Below are 23,372 nucleotides of genomic sequence, written 5' to 3'. Positions count from 1 at the left end.
TCTCCCCGAATGCTGATGAGGTCCAGCAGCTCGGCATTGCTCCAAGCAGCATTGCTCCAAGCCTGGTGCATGGAGCAGGCATCGGAGCCCGGAAAGATGCACTGAGACCACTGCATGTGTCACTGAGCAAACAGGAAGGGGACTTTCAAAATTCCAAAGGAATTTACGGGGTGGGGATGAAGGTTGGTCACCTGAGGGCAGGCAGCAGAGTTCAAACTGATGACCAGAGAGGCATTGTGGGAAACCTCCAGGAGGCCAGTCATAGTGCTGTAATTGACCAGGGTGTCTACTTTGGCACCGCAGTGCTGTAGCCCCAGGGCAGAAAGTTGTACGCCTCTCGTTGGGGTGTTTTTGTTAAAGTGCTGCAACTGCGCAATTTCTGTGCACTAAGTGGCTTGGCAGTGTGTACACCTCAGGAGTTATACCGCAGAAAGCTGCTTTACTGCACAGAAACTTGGCAGTGTAGACAGGGCCCAAGTCTTTTGCTTTAAAGGTGGGTTTTTAATTCTGAAGACTGTTGGCCATATCTTTATCTTTTCCTAAACCCTTTTCCCCCCTTTTTTGGTCTTCTACCTCATTTGCTTTTATCGACTTTGAATTTGAAAAGGGTAGTTTTTTCAGGTTTTATTACATTTTAATTTGTTTTCATTAAGTTGTGCAGTGTATAGAATACATAAGGCGAGGGAAAGGCAGAAGGAAGGGATACTTATACATAAAAATGATTTTGTACTTTTGAGGGGGAGGGGCAAGAGACATGGCCTTTGGGGAGGGGCAAGGTGGGGGCGGGGCCTCGGGGGTCCAGTTACCAGGAATTAGGAAGTAGCCTTTTATTTCGCAATTTGACCCATTGACATAAATAAGGTAATTCGCAGAATAAGAGTACTACTCAGTGGGAACGTGGATGGCAGAATGACTAGATTGTTTAGGTTGGCAGTCAGCATATGCAGTCGTAGTGTTGGAATGAACACCATTGGAAATCACAGTACAAGTTTGTCCAAGACTTTTATTCCTCCCCAATCCACAGGGTCACATAAGTGAATTCTCATCAGACTACTTAGGAGCCAGAAATAATTTCTTGTCAACAGACCTACGGCTTCTAAATAGTGTCAGTAACGTGAGGCTCTTCTCTGCTTCATTACATAAGTATTAGTTAATGTATAACACATCAAGATCTGCAATAGCATTTTTCAACAGGCTAAATCCCCCCCCACAGTTACCCTCATATATCATTGGTTTCATTGGAAGTGACTAGGTATAAATGAGGGGAGCATTTGACTCCCCATCTCTTTCCTTCCTCCATGGAAAAAATGTGACCATATTTTTCCAAATAAGGTTGATTAATGGCATCAGAACCCACAGATGGCGCAGCACCTGTGAGATTGGGATTCAGGGTTGGTGGGGGGGAGGACTAATTCTAATTGAAAGGAGACAAATCCCTAATCTAACAGGAGCTTATTGGGAGCAAATGTGCATGCTGCAGCAGCTTGTAGTCAGGGGAAATACTGTTGATCAAATTAATTTTAAAAATGAGATTAAACATATTTAAGACTGTTAAAGAAAACTCTCTGGGATTATTACTGCTAGTTATTACTTGCATCTGGGCAGCCAGTACTTGGTCTGTTGCTGTTTGAAAACCTTGTGGGGGTCAGACAGAGCCTCTGCAAAGATTTGCAAGAGATGTGTCTTTGCACTTCAACTTCCATCTGTTTTATGTCACAATTACAGCCTGTTTGAAAACTCATCCCAATCATTTGGAATGGGAGTAGGATAGATACTACACTGCACTGGATACCTGGGAGGTCCCTATACTCCACCATAGGATACAAATAACTCCCAGTGAAATCAATTAGTTACTTCTGTGGTATTAGAATAGTGTTCTGGATTTGAGGCTGATCTCAGGCCTTTCTTAAACCCTCCCATCTGAGGGAGAGTGGGAGGAAACATTGCAGAGGTTAGTGGTGATGGTTTGAACTATGTTAGTACCCAGAGGTCCCAGTCCGGATCCAGGCCCCATGATAATCTTTGCCTACCAAAGAGTTTGCTATCTAAGAAGGCAAGTGACACACACAATCAAATACATACATTTTTCGAAATATATATGTACATTTGCCACTTTTACTTATGAACAGATAAAATTAAGTTCCACTTCTCTCAATTTGCCCTTCAACCTAAGCAAAAATTGACTAATTTTTGCATAGATATCACAACAGATATGAGGCAGTCTTCACTAGTCATTACCCAGTTTTTATACTGCTCTACAGACCAAAGTAATCAACCTGGAAGCTGGTAAGATGTCACTGCAACTACCAGAAAATTGGTATATACTTCATGCAGCTAACACTGCATATACAATATATACAGTATTTTATTTTGCACTAGCTGTAGCTTCTGAATGATCTTCAAAACTACTTCTCTGTAGAGTGTACTGCAGCAATCCAGCTTGGATGTCACAAAGATCTGGATAACTGGCAAGCTCCACATCAGAGAGAAATAGTTAAAAGTGCCTTACCAGACAACAATAGAAAAAGGTGTTCTTGCCTACCAGTGCCATCTGGGACTCCATGATCAGTCAGATGTCTAAGAGCACCATTAAATTGTGAAACAGTTTCATAAAGTTATAATTTATAAGCTCAGTACATCCAGGAAATGCCCATTCCCTGCATGTATGGAGAGACATAATATGCATATAAAAATTTCCCAACAGTATCTCTGAAAGACACCAGCCCTTTTAAATTCTTAGTTAAACCAGTGCAATGTGTTTAACCCAGAATGCATCTGACACCCAGAGGTAATTGTAACCAAGTTTTGGATCTTGGCAGCACAGAGAGGGGTTTGTCTTTTTGTTTTTTGTTTTTTATGTAAGCTGCTTGAAGAAAAGTACTTTCTTAAGAAAGATTCAAGGTCAGTTCGATACAGGGTCTGGCTGAGTCTGTCAGACTTTCCCTGAAAGCAAAGCATTGCTCTGCAAAACTACTGTATATAGCTGGTGGAGGAAAAGCTCATAAATCTCTCTCCTCCATTTATCCTGGGTCAAAGAGAGGTTCTTGCATGAGCATTATGTGACCAACTGCTCTGACTGGAAAACAGAGAGAGATTAGAGTACAGGAAGAGAATTTAACCTTGTGGTCACAAACCTTCTCAGCTTACAGCTCAGAGTCAGGCCTTTGGACATACTCAGATACAATAATGTTAGAATAGCTCTTCATTTTTTTTAAGCACATCACATTTTCATCTCATGATTCTAGCCCTGCTTTTCAGTAGCCATTAACACAATGATAGCTTCCAATATTTATTTTAAGTCAGTCACACATTTGCCTTCAAAGGAATTGTATTGAGAATTGAACCGCTAGAAATTTTTTCAGTACAAACTAACTATAATACTGGTAAATTTAAATGCTGGCTGCACTTTACCTTTGGTACCACAATACTGCAGTTAACATATATCTTCTGTGTAGGTGCTCACTTTTTAAAATTAGGAGCACAGTGTACAAGGGATAACTTTACCCACAGTTGAAATGCAGCTACTTCTGGAGTGCAACATGGCAGCTGTTTTGCAGAACAATAGTTTATGAGTGAGAAAATGCAGATGAAAGATGAAGGTAGAATGTAATTATCCCAGTAGGAATTTGGGTAGAACACTGGGGTTAACATATTCTTGGGAAAAGAGATATGGAGTCTTTCATGACTTAGTGACCTGATCCTCTGTTGTACTAGTACTTAAATGGCTTACATTACCATAGTATGAGAGTTCCTCACAACCTCTAATGTATGATACTCGCAACACCCCTGTGAAGTAGGGAAGTGCCATTGTGTCCATTTTACAGATGGGGAACTGAGGGCTAGAGAGACTAAGTAAGTTGCCCAAGTCACACAGGAAGACTGTGGAGATCAGGGAATTGAGTATGGGTCCCCTGAGTCCCAAATTAGCAACCAAACCACTGGATCATCCTTCCTTCCCTCCCTTTTCCAGTATGCACTGCCTCCAGCAACAAAGTGCTACCCACTAATACCATGCATGCTCATTCTGTTAGAAATGGACCAAATTTTAATTTTCTGCAGAATTTTTTCTATTGAAGTTTTTTCCATTTTTAAATTTGCAATTGTTGAAATTTCAATTTTTGATGCATGAGGGGAGGAATTCTGCCATGACACTAAACTATCAATCAAAGTTGCTGATGCAAAAACTGAAAGGCAAAAATGCAAAATAATTAGCCAAGCTAACTTCTTCATCAATAATTTGCACTGAATTATTTTTTTACAAAATGTTCAAATATTCATTTTTGATAGGGCTTGTTTTCAAAGGAAAATGTCCACCAGCTTTTCTGAAAAGGTATCATTCTTTCTGGAACTTTAGAGGGGAAAATACATCATGGGAGTGACTGTGCATGTTTTGGGAATATGACAATTTGCTTCACTTTCTACCTCTTTACTTAGAGGCCCTGAAGCATGTGAGATGCAATGTTGCCTATTCTTGAGAAACTCGGTGTTTTTCTTAAAGCCCTGGCTCCTGAAGTCACGTGAATACATGCAAATCTCAGCTTTAATTTAAGTGTCTAGCTCTCTTGGTTGCAGTGAAAGCTTGCAAATGTGAACCTTGGTGTTTCAAAAACCAGAAGGCAAATAAATTATTTTTTTAAGTCAATTTCATGGTTTCTGGGGTCTAACTCTTGATTTTTTTAATACTTGGAGTTGGCAATACTGGAGATGTTTATATTTTCCAGAATACAGCATGTCAATGTGACTTTTATTTTAGATTAAGGAGAACGGCAAGCAAAGTCAGAACAAATATGAAGTCTCTATTAGGGAGGCAACAATGTGTGCCTTTTAATACATAAGATCTTCCATTCTGAATCCCCCTCAAAGCCCTGCCCACTCACATATAGGCAGACAGACATCATACATATTACTCAGAAAATAGAACTATAGCTATCCACACCCACAGAGACCCTCCACCTTGTATTTATATTGTGTATTTCTGCTTCTCTAGTGTGCCAGGAAGCAGTCTGGGAGGTCTTCAAGACATTCTGGGACAGACTTCCAGCACATGAAGAATATCAGTACTGGATGAGTTTGTGTGAGGAAGGAACTATGAGCATATTTGAAATGGGCACAAACTTCAGTCAGTCTGAAGAGCACCAGACCCTGATTAAGAAGGTAAGTACAGTAGGATGGAGTCTGGTTACCAAATCTTTTTCAGAAGACCAGCGTGGATTGTTATGCTCCAGTGTGCAACTTCAAATGACAATGAAAAAGATGGATTTTTTTTTTTAAAGTACACGACTTGAGTTTTGTGGTGCCTGGATTATTAATGTAGAGGTTCTGTGTTAGGAAAATAAGGCACTATGCTCCCTTGAGGGAGAGCATTATAATGCAGAGGATGTTGCTTTAATGAGTCCTTCAGTGCCACTCACTGCAATGACTTGGCTAGTGTGTATGTGGGACCATTGCCTTCTACTGGATGGAATCAGACTTGTTCAGCTGTGTATCATAGGCTGTCTACAGCCAACAGAGGTTTTATTTCTGCTCAGATGGTAGGCACCTGGGGCTTCAGAGCAGGAGCCTCAGTTGAATTCTTGCTTTTACCAAGCTAAACAGCACAGTGACAACACTGACATTCTGGTCACCACGTATTTGCTACACAGACATGCACGTGTGCATGATTTGTAAATGTGTGTGTTTGTAGACATTAGATTCAATATCCTGCCAAGAAAGTCTGTGGCCTTGTCTACATGGAGTGTTTACACAGATTTAACTAAGGGGTGTGACTTAAACCACTTCAGCTAAACTGGTACAAACCCTTGTGTGAACACTTGTTATTTTGGTTTAAACCAGGCTTATTTTATCTTAAATCAGTTTGGCCCAGCTTTAAACTAACCTGAAATAAGCCACTCTTAAACCAAATTGGCATGTCATCCCACGGGTTTGCACTGGTTTAACTAAACCATTGCAAGTTTGTATGTATATGACATCTGTCCCTGTAACAATATTTGTTTTAAATGGTTTTGCAGTCCAGGCACATATTTCTTATTTGAAGGGAGTTGATGGTGGAATGTAAGAGATCATTTTTCTTTAATACAGAACAGAACATTAATGAGGAAGGCTGTTCTAAGATGTATGGTGGATTCTCTGATCTTTTTAAAGCCAAACATCCCCATTACTTTTGAAGATTGGAGATTTGTGTGTGCTGATGAGTAAGTTAATAGTTTGGTAGACTTTGAAGAATCTTAGGAACACAAGCCTATAGAATGTATAATGTATTGGTCAGTGTGTGTGTGTTCCTTTGCTGGTGGGAATATGAGATCAGCTCAAGTATTTGTCATGGTCCACTTGCTAGTGACTGACCCACAGGAGATATAAGCCTGAACAGCACTACAGCTGATGGTGCTTCTATCTGTGCTCATGTGCTGGTTTTTGTAGATGGATGCTGGTAAAGTCCTGTTGTTAACCTTCATAAATAGGTAAGAAATTTGGTAGTGTTGCAGCTATCCTTGGAAAAGTTTGCAACTAGATAATGAAAAAAGTTCTAATGGAAAATTGTAAGGGAGTTAGTTTTTTATTTACATTTTTTGAGTTTATTGTTGAGCTACCTAAAGTATTATAGTGGTATGGGCAGTGGAGAATTGAAGGTTGTTGTCTTCTAGCCTTTACATATAAAGGCAGGCACATTCTGATGCATCTTAATGCCCACTGTTGCTTCAGTGTTTTGGATTGAGTATTGAATATTACATGTGAAATCATTAAAGAATGAAGTGCTTTAAGTCCAGCAATTAATTTAGCTTAAATTGTTGTCCATTCTCCTATACAAGGATGATTCTCTCTCTTGTGCATGCACTCACACAGCGTTTCTGTTCCCATTGCTGCTTTCTACCACTTACTTCTGAGCTCTTGGACTACTGTGCGCCACCTTGAAATTTCCACATGGCTCCACACTGCCTTCTACCTTCCCAATACATCCAAATGGCTCCCCCTGAATATTTGATCTGGAAATCATTGAGATAAAATAAACGTGGAACCCTACCCTACCATTTTCAATTGGTTTTCAGAGAATGCATGCATTTTAAGGCAGCATGAGGACTTTAGTTTGCATAGATATACACTTTGATTCTCTTTACTTTCAAGAACATTTTTCCTCCTAATTGTTGCTGCTCCATCCTTGAATGGATAGTGTGGCTTTCGTGAGTCATTGGCTGACTAAGTCTACATGACTCCTAGATGACTTTCTACAGCACTAGGTTGTGTCCTGTTTCTCTTGTCCTTTTCTCCAGCTGAGATGATGATGGCGGTTCTGTATGAAACCCTTAGTATATTTGTGGAAATTTGCTTTCTCTTGTGATGCTTGTCCATTATTTTCTCCCCTAATGGCCTTTGTCTTGAATTTTTTATGTTCATAAGGTTGTGTGACATACCCACTGGACTGATGAACACGTGCGTCCCTTCAGTTCTCTAACCTGGGGTGCCTTTTACACTGCATTGTTATGAGAGCAACCACTCCTGGTCTGCTCTCACACAACCTCCAGCATGTAGATGACTCCCAGTTCCACTATATGAGTTCTATAGCCAGTCACTTTTGAATTACACTGCAGAAGGATACCAGCAAACTCCCAGTCTAACACTTTCCCCCAGAAATGTGTGTCTTGTACTGCCCAGCTCTCTCTTTCTGGACAATACAAGCTTATAAAGAGTCCATCATTTTATTAATAGAAAATCATAGCACAAATCCTGTTATCCCGAATGGAGTTTTCCAAACACTCTGGCTTAGATAAAACAATAAAACAAGTTTATTAACCACAAAGGGATAGATTTTAATTAAATACAAGTAATGAGGCATGAAAGTCAGAATTGGTTACAAGAAAAATAAAAGTAAAATGCAATATAAAAGTAATGTCTAACTGAACAACCTAGAGTGATTTCAAAGCAAAGGTCTCTCTCACCACATGCTTTAGTAGCCTCACTGGCTGAATTTCGTTCCTTCTCCCACTCTAATGCCACTTCCTTTGTTCTTCAGCTGTCGTGGATGCCATCTGCAAAAAGAACGTGAGGAATAATTTGGGGCTTTTGCTCTCCCTTCTTATAGTTCTTCCTCTTCTTTGAGAAGTATCTCCAGCTGGGCTTCCGGTGACAGAAAATCTGTGTGGATGGGAACCCCAAGTTGTTTCTTTGTCAAAATGTAGATTATTTTGGTCACACCCTCTTTCTTGCTGCCACTTTACCAGATGATGGTCCATTTGATTTCATTGACACCTGGCTGAGGCATCAGTTGGCCTTTTGTTTCTGGGGGAACTGGTTTATGGCTGCTCCCCAGACTTGGAACATGTCTTACTAATACCATACAGAGGAATCTTATAACTTTACATACAGTGCTGCCACACACATTTTACCAGGACAGTAATGATCAGTCAGTTATGAGTTTTGAAATGATATCTCACCAGGCATACTTGATACAAAAGATATCATAATCCTGTGAAAGGGATGAACACAGGGGTACAAACTGTCACAGCTTGTTCCTGCAAGATGCTGAGCATCTTAATACCCACCCTTGACTTCCTCTAATGGTGTTCAGCATAATAATAATATATGGAAATATACCTATCTCATAGAACTGGAAGGTACCCTGAAAGGTCATCAAGTCCAGCCCCCTGCCTTCACTAGCAGCACCAAGTACTGATTTTGCCCCAGATCCCTAAGTGGCCCTGTCATAAATAGATAGCTAAGGGTTAATGTTTCTTTCACCTGTAAAGGGTTAACAAAGGGAACCAAACACCTGACCAGAGGACCAATCAGGAAACCGGATTTTTCAAAGCTCAGGGGAGGGAATGTTTGGGTCTGTGTCTTTGTCTGGCTCTCAGCTATGAGAGGGGATCTTTTCTATCTGTAAGCTTCTAATACTTCCAGTTTCAAAGTTGTGAGTACAAAGGTAGAAAAAACAATAGGCTGTTGTTGGGTTTTTTTGTATTTACATGTGTGAAGTTTGCTGGAATGTTTAAATTGGATATCTTTTTGAATAAGGCTGTTTATTCATATTTTTCTTTTAAGCAATAGCCCTGTATTGTCACTTTGATACAGAGATTATTTTTTTTTGTCTTTTTTCTTTCGTTTTATATAAAGCTTTCTTTTTTTAAAAAACTTGTTGACTTTTCTTTTTCTAGTTATGGCAAGGGGATAGGAATCTCTGTGCCAGGATTACTGTCTCTCTCAGGGAAAGACTGGGAGGGGGAAAAGAAGGAGGGGAAGGTGAATTGTCGTCTTGGTTTTGTGTTTCAAGGGATTGAAGCGGAAATCTCCTAGTATACCCAGGGCGGGAAAATCTGGGAGGAAGTAAAGAGCAGGAAGGGAAGTGGGTTATTTCCCTTTGTTGTGAGACTCAGGGCATCTGAGTCTTGGGGGTTCCCCAGGGAAGGTTTTGGTGAGACCAGAATGAGACAGGCACTGATTCCTGTCTGGTGGCAGCGATATCAGATCTAAGCTGGTAATTAAGCTTAGACGGTTCATGCTAGCTTCTCAGTTTATGAACGCTAAGGTTCAAATCTGAGTAGGAAAGCTATCACAGGCCCCCTCAAGGATTGAACTCTCAACCCTGGGTTTAGCAGGCTAATGCTCAAACCACTGAGCTAGCTCTCTCCTCCCGTCTCACAGGAGCTCAGCAGCTTGCAGGATGAAGCATGTGAATGGTACACATACTCTGTGCTTAACAGAAAGAATCTCTTCTGTCTTGCACTGTAGTAAACAGCAAAGCAGCATACACTTTGTTGGTAATTCTGCGGTGTATCTGCTTGTGTCTCAACCACTTAGCCCAGGGGTGGGCAAACGTTTTGGCCTGAGGGCCACATCTGGGTATAGAAATTGTATGGCGGGCCATGAATGCTCATGAAATTGGGGTTGGGGTGTGGGAGGGGGTGAGGGCTAAGACTAGGGGTATGGGCTCCGGGGTGGGGCCAGAAATTAGGAGTTTGGGGTGCAGGAGGGGGCTTTGGGCTGCAGTGGGGAGGGGTCAGGGCTCTGGCTGGGTGCAGACTCTGGGGATGAGGGGTTTGGGGTACAGGAGGGGGCTCTGGACTGGGACTGAGGGGGATCAGGGCTGGGGCAGGGGGTTGAGGCACTGGAGGTAGTGGCTAATGGATGCTGGCTCTGGGCAGCGCTTACCTCAAGCAGCTCCCAGAAGCAGTAGCATGTCCCCTCCTCCGGCTCCTACATGGAGGCACAGTCAGGCGGCTCCGCGTGCAGCCCTGTCTGCAAGCGCCACCCCTGCAGCTTCCATTGGCCACGGTTTCCCCCTGCGCCCCAAAGCCTATTGAAGTCAATGGGAGTTTTTCTATTCATTTCAAAGGGCTTTTGATCAAGTTTATATTGCACACCACGTCAGATTCTCAGATAGTTTAAATCTGCATAGTTCCATTGAAGTCAACAGAGCTATACAGATTTAAACCAGTTCTGGATCTGGCCCTAATTTGTCAACTGATTTCTCCAAGATCGCTGTTGTGTTCTTTAGTGGCACTTTCTGTATTTGACTGTGCCACCACACAGCTCAATAAATACACAATTCAGTGTGCTGAAAACTGACTTCCTGTCAGATTTTGTTTTCTCTGGAGCTCCCTGCTGCTACTTATAGAGCCTGCAACATTTTAAATGTCTTCGTTTCCTCCTCTTCCTCCTCCTCCAAATTTTAATAGAATTGTAAAAATTGGAAATGGAATAAATTTCATCTAATCCATCCTCTGCCAAAGCAGGAGAGTTTCCTACAATATAGTTTCTAAAACTCTATTCCATCCACATTGTACTCTAAATAAATTATCTGCTGTTAGGTCCTTGCTAACCTTTTGTAGTTGAATTCCACTGAGCTCTCTATACAGCCTTCATCCTTCCCCATGTCATATCCCCATATTTTAGTAGGAAGGCCTAGAGCTCCTGGATTGCCAGAATTTGCCACTACACATGTTCACTGCTGTACTGACTCTCTTACCAGATCATTTTTGCAGTGAGGAAAGCTGTGGTCACCGAAATCTACTACCAGAGGATTACACTTTTACTACTCCAAAATTGTAACACTGCTAATAAGCCATCATTGTCTTTGTTGCTGTGCATTTAAAGTTGGCTGCTTAAACTTTGTGGTGACTTCTATTGTACTGGATAGTTGACATTGTCCTGGAGATTTGTTTTAGCTGTTTAAATTACCAAAACAACTAAGCATTAGCTGCTGGTTTAGCCACTTGTTGCGACCCTTCTTACCTTTCTGGCTCATTTTTCTCATTTAAAGGTGACATTTCTTATTTCACATAAATGCTGCCATTTGGAATCTTCAGAGTATTGGTTTTTATTCTAAAAAGATGATGATGTAGTGACTCCTCTGCATTTATTCCTCACTTCCCTATAATTTGCTAATCGCATGCAAAGGAACCTGGATCATTGAATTAACATCAGGCCTCTCTCTAGTCCTATACTAAGAAGATTAGAGGTGAGCTAATTGCCAGTACTTCCCTTCTTTCTCCTTTTAACGGTTAGAGCATGCTTACATGCCATGCAACTAGGAGACCAGGAGATGTACAGTCTGCCTCTGAACTCACTTCTGTTTAGGGTCTAGGTTAAAACTAGGTTGGAATTAGGGTTGCCAACATTGTATTTCAAAGATAAGGGACTGTTCTCTTAGCACCCCCGACCCACCCCTCTCCTGATATAATAATAGTTTTCAGCCTTCCCCACTCCATATCTCAATAAATAATAATAATAATAATAATAATAAATAAATGAGCAGTACTTACCTAGATTCACCAGGGGTATTTCTTGCTGCTTTTTGAAGCACTCAGCAACTCCCGATCTTGTTGTACAGAGATGAAAAAATAAGGGACATCTCTTATAATAAGGGACTTTTGGCAACCCAAGTTGTAACTGTGCCCATTAAACGCTTATAAGATTCACAACATTCTTTATTTTATAGCTATAGTATAGGATTGAGTGAACCGGGTCAGAAAAAATGACACACTTCCCTCTCCTTGCTTGTATTATAAAACATTTCTAGGCTTTGGAAAGCCCCATGTTTCAGGCCAGAAGCTAATTAGAGTACAACCTCAGAGTTACAAATGCCTCGGGAAGGGAGGTTGTTTGTAACTCTGAAATGCTCGTAACTCTGAACAAAACGTTACGGTTGTTCTCTCAAAAGTTTAAAACTGAACATTGACTTAATGCAGCTTTATAATTTTACTATGCAGAAGAAAAATGTTGCCTTTACCCATCTTAATTTAAATAAAACAAGCACAGAAACAGTTTCCTTACCTTGTCAAATCTTTTTTTTTTTAATTTGTCTTCTTTTTTTTAGTAGTTTACATTTAACACAACACTGTACTGTATTTGTTTTTCTTTTTTTGGTCTCTGCTGCTGCCTGATTGTGTACTTCTGGTTCCAAATGAGGTCTGTGGTTGACAGCTCAGTTCGTAACTCTGAGGTTCTACTGTACTAGCTAAAAGATAAGAAGGCACTTCCTTTGTGGGTGGGCTGCCATTATTGTCCCTGATGCAGATTCTTGCTCCTTCCTTTGAAGCAACAAATGCTGGCCATTGGCAGAGATAGGAAGGTGAACTAGATAAACCAATCAGTGGTCTGATCCCATGTGGCAATTCCTATGTTCTTTCTTTCCATTCTCGCTTTTTCTTCTTTCTTCCCTTTTCTAAATGTCTCATCTCCCACCTCCTTTTCCACTTTCAGAGCAACTTCTTCAAAGGCTCTGAAATGTCCTGTTATCCTATTATTTTTCAGCTTCATGGACTCCATGTTCTAGTTAGGACTGAAACTGGAAATGCTGCAACACTGGTCAGATATCCAACCAAAGTTCACTTATTTGAGAGATGTGGAGAGTGTTTAGATAAGCAATACGGATAGGCTTTTGTGATGCTTTTCTGGACTGAAATCCATATATTTTGAGACTCCCCCATCTCTAGCATATACAGTGCAACTAATACAATATTTTGTAATGGTTTTTTTCATACCAATTGTATCCTAAGATGCTTTGCAGAAGTGTTAAGTACATAGTTACAGAGTTAAAAGACCAGAGAGGGAGAGAAATGTAATAAAGTACAGGCAAGGGAAAAAAGATGTATCCAGATGAAATTCAAAATAGATGTACGATCAGTTATATCCACAATTACTTTAGAATGCTTGACAACAAGACGGGGCCATGTAAAAACTATAGAATAAACACTAGAAATCTGTGCAAAAATTCTAGCCTCATGACTTCAGTATAGTATCAGTTTTTCAAACCATCACCTAAGTCTAATATTTGGTGGCATGTTAGGATTGCACATTCCAGACTCAGACACTGAATGAGTAGTGGTATATTACATCCATGATCACATCATGAATCACATGGCTGGCTCTGGTCACAAGAATACAGACTATCAATATATGGTGGTTAGATTAAAAAAATTGGCCTTCCAGGAGAAGAAATAATTTGTTTTAAATAATGTTTATAAAAACATTTTGTGACCTTCAGTTCTTCGAGTGTCCCCTGCATATTCCCATTTGTGGGATGCACCAACCAGTGCAGGTTGGATGTGAAACCTTCTGTTAGCAGTGCCTGTTAGAGCATTCACACACCCCTTCTCCCCATTCCTTGAGCATGTGCTGAGGGTGTCTGTATAAAAGAGAGCACGGTGTTGGTTGCCATCTCAGGTCCTTCCACCGCCAATGCAGAGCCTAGTGTATTGGTCAGTTACGATTCTGTAAAAGAGAGGGAGGTGGATTGGAAGTGTGAATATGCAGAGTGCATCTCAAAGAACTCCAGCAATCAGTAAGTAACCTTCATTTTTTTATATTGGTCCAACACTGCGTCATGGCAAGTGTGGAAAGGGGTAGATGTGTGACTACTGTGGAGAAATGCAGGAGTAATGAACTGGGCATCAGACTTGTTGCTGTAACATCCAGATGATGTTCACTTATCTGAAATTGGAAGTGGCTTTTGGCTAGTGAGGTGCGGATTTTGTTGCCTTTACACTTTGGTCAGTTAACCAATCTCGTTCTCTCCTGCCCCTCTCATCTGTAATTCTCTCATCCTCCCACTGCCACCCCTGAGCCAGACCTGCGATAAGACACACTAGGCTTGATCCAGCAAAGCACAGATGTGGAGTGTTGCACATATAAACCTAGGCTAAAGCAGATTGATGAGCAGGACACAGAGAACAGGGGAGACTGGTCCTGCATTAATAAGAGCACTTCTGTGCAGCTGCCAAGTTACTGCTGCCCAGTGGCAGGAAGCAGGCCAAAGAGGGTATTTGCAAGATGAGATTTGCAAGGGAGACCAGGAGATGGGATGCGATGGGATAGAGTAGCTGGATAGGGTATGCCTCATTAGCAGACTGAGAATCTCTTAAGCCCTTGACTTCCCAGACATGATCATTAACTGACTATGCCTGGCCCTGATCTTTTCAGAGTAGGAAACCTGGAAGGACAGGAGGCATGAGTCTGATTTCCATGAAGTGTGGAGCCTGGCACTTACCTGTACTTGTGTCTGTGTTGAGTCTCTGCTCACACTCATGATGAAGCATAACAAATTAGGAATGTGGACAATTTTAACATCCAATTAAAAATAAATCAATAGTACACTCTGTTAGTTGCTAGAATATAGGTAGCTGACAGGAATTTTAAAATAGTATGGCTGGCATGGCGTGTGTGTGTGGTGGTCCCACAGACTTGCAGGGGCCAGGAAAATTGCATTATTTACCTTTCAGAACATTTGTTACTAATCAGCAGCCATGGAATCATAGAAATGCAGGACTGGAAGGGACCTCAATAGGTCTAGTCCAGTCCCCTGCACTGAGGCAGGACTAATTATTAAGTTCTGTTAGTACATAAGACTTGTTAATGTTAAATCTTGACTGAGAGAGTCCTAATTTTGGAGACTGTCATCTGGGCTGTCAGCATCTCTTGTTTAGAACCCTCCATTGGGCTTTTGATGAGGCCCACTGCAAGTACATATAATACCAGTACACAAAAACACTGCTGTGTATCGGTGATCTCTGTGGAATGTACTTGACACAAAACCTAAAGAGGAAGGCAATGCAAAATGAAGTCTACCACAGTACACACCTTCTATTACCCCCACCCAGAGATGAACACCTCACAACTAGCACAACCACCGTCCACCACAAAAAATGCACCGCAACCTTAACTATGCCCGAGTAAGAACACCAGTCTTCCAGCATCCCTTTCCCCAAATTCCATCCATCCACCTCCATCACAAACAGACCAAACGTCCCCCTCTGTTGTTCCTTCTCTTCACAGTGTTGTCAAGCGATGCAGGTTTGGGAAGTTCATGCAGTTCCTGATCTGTCAAAAGCCAACAGCTACTTCATAGAAGATCCTGGTTGTTGTAAACCACCTGCTCTCCCAGCACGTACGATTCAGATATGATGAATAGTGCTGACCATTTTTGCATTCTTTTAAAAACAAAACAGGCTACAGAACTGACAAAAGACCCCAAACTTCTCCTAACGTATGCATATTTTGTAGTTTTGGGGATAGAGGGGACCAAAATATCATGGGACTCAGAATGTGAATATTTTGGGGCCAGTTTTTATTGAAACTGAAACTAACCAATTGATTTTTTGTTAAACTCCTCAGAAAATTCAAGTATCTTTTTCACTCCATTATCCAAGTTGTTACTGAAAACACTAAACAGCACTGAAACCAAGACAGATCCCTATGGGACCCCACTAGATGTGTCCTTCCAGTCTGACTGCAAACCATTAATAACTACTCTTTGAGTAAATTTTTTCAACCAGTTGTGCACTCATAGTAATTTAATCGTTCACTTCTGAGAATGTCATGTGGGACTGTCAAAATCCTTACTAAAATCAAGATATAACACATCTGCTGCTTCCTCTTGATCTACAAGGCCAGCAACCCTGTCAAAGAAGCAAATTAGTTTTTTTTTTTTGTTTGTTTTTGACAAATCCATGCTGACTATTACTTATCACCTGCTTCTCCTTTAGGTGATTACAGGTTGATTGTTATAAAAATTTTCCAGTATCCTTCCAGGAATCAAAGTTAGGCTGACTGGTCTATAATTCCCTGGGTCCCCTTTGTTCCCTTTGTTCAAGATAGGTACTATGATTGCTCTTCTCCAGTCTCTGGTACTTTACCTGACCTCCAGGAGTTCTCAAAGATAATCACTAATGGTTCTGAGATTGCTTTAGTTAGTTCCTTAAGTACCTGAGGGCAGTTTCCATCAGGCCTGACCAACTTGAAAACATCTAATTTACTGAATTTCATCTTGTTGATTTCAGACCAATTCTCCAATTTATCAAGGTCATTTTAAATTCCAATCCTGCTCTCCAAAGTGCTTGCAACCCCACTCAGCTTGATGTCATCTGCAAATTTTATAAGCATATTCTTCAAAATTCAAGCTTTATCCAGAGATTGTGATGAAAATTTTGGATAGATTAACACTGTTTTTTTTAATGTAAAACAGAGGTTGAAGTCCCACTTTGAGTTCAGAATATAAAGCAAATGTAACTGGCATTGCAATATCTCTATCTTAATATTTTTTTGTGGGCAGAGTTTTCAAATGTAGATATGTGTAACATGGTGTGCTATCCCTGAAAAACAGGCAACAGGCCAGGCCTTCCTACAGATTTTGTTCCAGGAAGATGGTGTTCTGGGAATTGTAGTTTCAGGGAGTCAGGTAACTGTAGGAAGGCATGTCAGGGAAGGAGGCAGAACTGTATAAGTTTGAGGAAGATGTGTGAACAGGCCCAAGAGGCAGGAAGGAAAACAAGGAATCCTAGAGTGGGGAGAGTGGTTTATCTGGTAAAGGACTCTTTGTGTGAGCCCCTGGACCATGTGGTGAAGGCTTGAGCTTGTTGTTGAAAGGGCTGTTCATTTAGTTGTTTTTTGGCTTCCAACACTCCCAGGGGTGGCAGCTTTTTTGGTTTGGTCAGAGGGATAAACTGCCCTGACAATGAGGGAAACTGAGGAGGCAATTGGTGAAGTAAGCAACATGTCACAGGATGCTTTAATAGGGTGTCTGAGTCCCCATTAGCATGCTAAAATAGACACACAGACATGTTAAATGTACATTTACGTTGCCTGAATTCTGAACTGAGTGTTCAAACATAGGATTTAGTATCTCATGAGGGTGATATCTAACAGCTTATCCACTTACTGTCGTTTCTGACCCTCTCACAAACATTAATGACTTTATTCTCAGAACTCTGGTGAGAGTAAGGAAGTACTATTTTCTCCCCTTCAGTGCTGCCATCTTCCTAGCTAAACAACTGTATTCCTCCAACTCAATTGAATCTCTTGCCAGCAATCCCAGCCACCTTTTTGCCACCTTTGACTCACTCCTCAAACCCTCCTCTTCTCCTGCCTCATTTCTCTCTCTGCACAGGATCTTGCTGGTTTCTTTAAAAAAATAAAATAAATAAAAATAAAAAAAGACCTTCCTATTCCCCTCCTACAACTCTCTCCTCCTTCCCTGCCACAGATGCTTGTCTGCTCTCCTTCACTAACTCCTCTGCTTGCTCCAGTTACCCTCTCCCATCCCTCTTCCGGTCTCCCTTGCACCCATTCCTATTCCCTCCCTTATTAAACTTCTCTCCTCTGGCTCTTTCCCATTACAAAATAAGCATGCTTTAGTCTTTCCCATCTTAAAAAACCCACCCTGGACCTCACTTGCCATTCTAACTACCACTCCCATCCCTCCTCCCTTTCATCTTTAAGCTCATTGAATATGCAGTCTGCAGTTGCTGCCTGAAATTTCTCTTCTCCATTTCCATTTTTAGACCTTCTCCAATCTGGCATCCATTCCTGGCACTCCACTGAAACAGCTCTTGCCAAGGTATCTAGTGACCTTGTCTGAGCTTTGGCTAGGATGCATACTCCATCCTCCTCCTTGACCTTCTGTCCAAACTACAATCTTGGCCTATATCTCTAACATCTCCTTGTGGATGTCTAGCCATTAGGTCAAGCTCAACATGGCTAAAACAGTGTTCCTAATCAGTCCCCCAAGCCCTGCCCCCACCCTTCTCTCAATCACTTGTGGACACCACCGCCACCCTACCTGTCACCAGGTCCTGAGCATCATCTTCAACTCGGACCTGTTTCTAGGTTCCAGCATCTAGACTGTCTAAATCTGCATAACATCTCGAAGATATGGCCTTTCCTACCCCTCCACATAGCCAAAACTCTCATCTTGGCTCTATCATCTCACGTATTGGTTAGTGCAACTTCCTTCTCTCTGGTCTTGACAAATGCCATCTTGCCCTGCTCCAATCCATTCACAATGCTGCTGCAAAGATCATTTTCCTAGCCTGTCACTTTGACCACACCACTCCTCCTGCTGCATCCCTTCACTGGCTCCCCCTTCTCTACTGCATGAAATATAAGCTGATTGTCTTCATTTTCAAAGCCCTTCACAACCTATCTCCACCCTAGCTATCATCTCTCATTGACTTTCAAAATGTCAACTCATGCCTCCAGTTGGCCAATGATGTCAGCCTCCGTTGCCCACTTGTTAAAATTTTAAAACAACCACCTTTGTGCTATCTCCCAGGCTGCCCTTCCTGGTTGGAAGGAGCTCCCCATAAACATTTGAAAAGCTACCTCCTTATCTTCCTGCAAATATCTCTTTAAAACTCTTTCGCCATGTTGCCTACAGCATCATCAGTGGTAAGACTGACGGTGTACTGACCACTCCTTATTATGTTGAATGTTTCCTCTTGCTACTTGGTCTAGTTCTGTATCTCTGTCTGTCTCCTGTCTTATTCTTAGATTGCAAACTCCTTGGGGCAGGGACTGTGTTTTTATTCTGTTTGTACAGCATGTGCACCATGGGTTCTTCTAGTGTGTGCTCATGTCCATTCCATTGTAGGTGTGTGTGCTTGCCACATGCACCAATGCCAGAAGTTTTTCCCTTAGAGGTATCCATAGGGGACTGGCTCTGGTGCCCTCTGGAGTGGCGCCCATATGGCGTGGTAGAAGGGGTGCCACCGGCCCCTCCCCCCCTCAGTTTCTTCTTACCACCAGTGAGGGTGCTGGAATGTCTCCTTGCCTCGGCAAGCTTTCTCCTCTCAGCTGCTCATTGGGAACTTCTGTGTATATAGTCGTTGAAAAGTTAATAGTTTTAGTAGTTTAGTGTTAGTTGTAGTCCCGGATGGGACTTAGCCTAGGGACAGGGCATGCCCAAGTCCCCAGGCTTCAAACCCAGTGACTGTTGCAGGAAACCCATGCCAGTCAGTGATCCCCACAGTAGCTGTTTGAGGTGCTTGGGGGAAATCCACCTCAGCAACAACTGTCACATTTGTAAAAGTTTTAAACCTCAGACCGAAAAGGAGCGGGACATTTGCCTCCAAGCACTCCTTATAGAGTTGGCACTTACACTGACTCCAGATCGGCCACTGCTCCTAGCACAGTGGCCACGGTGCAGAGTATGCCACCGGCGCCAACTGAGGACTGGCATCAATTCCCCTCCCCAGTTACGGGCTAGAAGGCAAACAAAGGCTGGGAGGAGACCTTCTCCTGCATCTCATAAAGGGTAGGAGATGGCCTGGGGAGAGCAAAGACCCGCGAGGGGCAGCTCTTCACCTCTGGATGGAGGTCAGGCCCCAGCTTCTGCTGAGTGTGCTAGCCCACTCCAGGACCCACCCTAGGAAACAGCAGAGGCATTCAGTATCTGGTGGTGCCATCCACCTCGGAGCCCTTTCGGGCCACGAAGGACATTTTGTCCATACCGGTGCCGTCCATACCGGCCACAGAGGTGCCCAGATCCAGGGGAAAACCTGCCTGTGGCCCCTTCAATAATCCCCATCAGTGTGGCACCAATCCTCACCGCAGGGAGTGTCCCACCAGTGCTCACCTGCACAGAGCCACCACGCCCTGGTCGTGGATTAGTCCACGGCGTCTGTCCCTGGACTCCGGGCAGCACTCCTCGGGCTCAGACAGATGATTGCCAGTGGAATGGCGCAGATCTGCAGAGGTGCATCACCTATCCCTGGTGCCAGAAATGCCCAAGCCACTCTCTGTTTGGCATTGCTCTGGCGGTTCAACCTGCTGGTCCACAGAGCCGCATTACTGGTTCCAGAATGCCAGTATGGTTCACTCTGGGTGTGCTGACAGTCCCCTGTGCAGAGGCCTACTCGCCCCTGTTGCCACTCGATGGACTGCTCGCTAAGCGTCAGGCATAGATCGCCGGGTTACCATCGCTGATCTGCCAAATGGCACTATCAGTCACCAGAATTGCAGTGCCAAGGGTCACTGCTCTCATGGAAATCTTCAGCGGAGCTCCAGGGTTGGCATCAACGGGACCGGGGTAGACAGACAGCCTCAGCATCATCCTGGTCTCCTGGACATGGAGCTTCCTCCTTGGGCTCCAATAGCGAGGAAGAGTCCCTATCAGCCGGTCAAGGCAACCCATCAGACGCACTGTTTTCCCCCACAGCACCTCCTAGTGCAGTGTGATCTCAGGGCCAGTGGCCTGCCCCCCTGGCACCTCTGGTGAACATGCCGGGGGTTTCCAAAGCCCTTGCAGGGGCATAGGTTGGTCTCAGGGGCATCAGACAAGCAGTCAGTGATGGTCTCCCACCCGCCCCCCCAACACAGATGTAACCCTAGAGAGAACCCCACAGTCACCTGGCCACAGTGGAGGTGCCCATGCAGGAGATGACAGAGGTGGCAGAGCTGCCAGTGCCCGCCTCCTCTTTATGCTCGCCTGACGAGGCGATTACGGGGCCCTCTCACCCAGTGCCTGAGGATGACACCCAGACTCATCAAGAGCTCTTAAAAAGGGTCACTTCAAACCTGGGGCTTGAAGACGAGGAGTTGGTGGAACCCTCAGACTGCCTCTTCAACGTGCAGAGTTCGGTGGCCCTTGCCAGGGTGACACTGCCCGTGCATGAGGGAGTGGCAAAAATTACTAAGACTTGGTGGCAGAAGCTTTCATCACTGCCCCCCATTTCCAAGAGGGCAGAGTGTAAATACTATGTCCCGGCTAAGGGGTACAAATATTTGTATGAGCATCCTGCTCGAAGTTCTCTGGTTGCGTCCGCAGTCAATGAGCGTGACAGACAGGACCAATCCCAAAACACCCAGAAACAAAGAGGCTCAATCTCTTTGGAAGAAAAGTTTATTTGACTTCCAGCCTCCAACTGCGAGTGGCCAGTCACCGGGCCTTACTTGATGATGATGATTATTTTAACATCTGGCAGTCCATGGCCAAGTTCTTGGACTCGCCACCATAGGACCCGAGGAAGGAATTCCTGGCTATTCTTGAAGAGGGCAAAGAGGTGACAAGGGAAGCCCTCCAAGCGGCCTCAGATGCAGTGGACTCTGCAGTCTGAACCATGGCCTTGGCCATTTCCATGAGGTGGGCGTCCTGGTTACAGTCATCGGGCCTTTCAATGGAGGTTCAGCAGTCCATCCAAGACCCACCATTGATGGCCTGGCATTGTTCTCTGAGCAAACAGACACACAACTGCATGGTCTGAAAGTCTCCAAGGCAACCCGGTGCACCCTGGGACTCTACACCCCAGGGCCGGCTGGGAAGTGGTTCAAGCCAGAACAGAGCCAGAGGTTTGGAAGTCAACCTCAGTTACAGCCCTACCATAAGAAGGGCAAGACCTATAAGTGCCAGCAAGGCCACCAGCCAGCATCCTCTGCTCAATCGAGCTCCACATGTAGCCAACAGGGTGGTAAGCGGGCATTTTGAGGGTATGCTTGAGGGTGACCTTCCAGCCTGTGTCTTGGATCCTGCTTCCCAGCTTTTCTCCAACCTCCTGTCCCATTTCCTCCCTGCCTGGGCCTCCATAACGTCAGACCAATGGGTCCTCAGCACTGTGGGTCAGTATACCCTTCAATTTATTTCTATCCCCCCCCCCTTACTCCTCCTCACCATCCCTCTTCAGGGACTCCTCTCACGAGAGCATGCTTGCTCAGAAGGTGCAGGGCCTTCTGCAGGTGGGAGCTGTGGAGGAAGTCCCCCAAAATTTCAGAGGCAAAGGGGTTTATTCCTGTTATTTTTTAATCCCACATGCCAAGGGGTGGGGTCTAAGACCCATCCTGGACCCTTGTGACCTCAACAAATATCTCAAAAAGTTGACATTTTGCATAGTCTCTCTGGTTTCCATCATCCCTTGGATCCGGAGAGATGGTATGCCACCCTCAGTTTGAAGGACACATACTACTTCCATGTATTGATATTCCACGGACACAGACATTTCCTGCGCTTCACATTGTGGACCGCCCACTACCAGTTTGCAGTTCTCCCTTTTGGCCTGGCAACAGCCCCGAGGGTGTTTACCAAGTGCATGTCGATAGTGGCAGCTTACCTCAGACGTCGGGGTATCTAAATTTACCCGTACCTTGATGACTGGCTCATCAAAGGCCACTCCAGGACCCAAGTCCAGCGCAGTGTCACTATGTTGAAGTCATGTGCCATGCACTGAGCCTGCTGATAAATGAGCAAAAATCAATATTAATGCCGGTCCAAACAATCAAATTGATCAGAGTGGCACTCGACTCTACCTGAGCCAAGGCATTTCTATCGCAGGACAGGTTCAGGGCGTCTCAGCACACCCACTTACCACAGCTTTAGGCAAATCAAACATCTGACACACTATAATTAACTAATTTATGTACAAATTAAATTATATCAGATTTCAGATCAAATGTAGCTTCTATGTCATCTTTTGTATCTTTGGTTATCCTTTGAGTGGATAAGTGGTATATCCTAGTGAAGTATGTGCATTCAAACCCTTTGAAATTAGAGGTATAGATTCTCTAAAGTCCTTGCTACAGATAAATCTACATTAAAACAAATATATCGCAGTTGTGTTAACTATAGCTTCTAAATTATTAAAAATGTTGAATTGTAGGGTTTAAGGCCAGAAGGGACCCCCAGATCATCTAGTCTGAGCTCTTGTGTAACACAGGCCCCGAATACCACCCAGTACCCACATATTACACTGGATATGTGGATTGAATAAAACAAACGCATTCAGAAGAAAGGCAAAGGTGGTGGAGTAGCCTTGTACATCAATGATGAGGTGAACTGTAATGAAATAAGAAGTGATGGAATGGATAAGACGGAGTCTGTCTGGGTAAAAATCACGCTGGGTAAAAAAGCTACTAGAGCTTCCCCTGAGATAGTGCTTGGGGTGTGCTACAGACCTTAATCGCAGAATAAGTCTGTCAATGTCTTGAGGCGATGTTTGATGGGATGGGGAACTGGTTACTGCAGAGAATTTTCGTGGTTGCAGCCGGTGATCTTGCCACATGTCAGGTTTAGCTGATCCTCATATTGGAGTCGGAAGATATTCCTCCAGCGGATTGGCAGAGGCCCTGAGGTGTTTTCCCCTTCCTCTTGTAGGTGGCTCTGGGTCGCGTGCTGGTGA

At 43.5% G+C, this 23,372-nt stretch overlaps 1 protein-coding gene across 1 annotated transcript in view; it reads left to right on the top strand.

Moving 5' to 3' along the window:
* The window catches only part of IMPG2 (interphotoreceptor matrix proteoglycan 2), a 113,206-nt gene that overhangs the window by 23,518 nt on the left and 66,316 nt on the right, over window positions 1-23,372 (top strand). The window contains exon 4 of the mRNA XM_032804500.1: window positions 4,988-5,154. Coding sequence (XP_032660391.1) covers window positions 4,988-5,154 — 167 coding nt within the window. The remainder of the gene's footprint in view (window positions 1-4,987; window positions 5,155-23,372) is intronic.

The sequence above is a fragment of the Chelonoidis abingdonii genome, chromosome 1, assembly GCF_003597395.2.
Source record: "Chelonoidis abingdonii isolate Lonesome George chromosome 1, CheloAbing_2.0, whole genome shotgun sequence".
Classification (NCBI taxonomy): Eukaryota; Metazoa; Chordata; order Testudines; family Testudinidae; genus Chelonoidis; species Chelonoidis abingdonii.
Note: the sequence above shows the minus strand (reverse complement) of the source record. Positions and strands in the feature narration are given on the sequence as shown.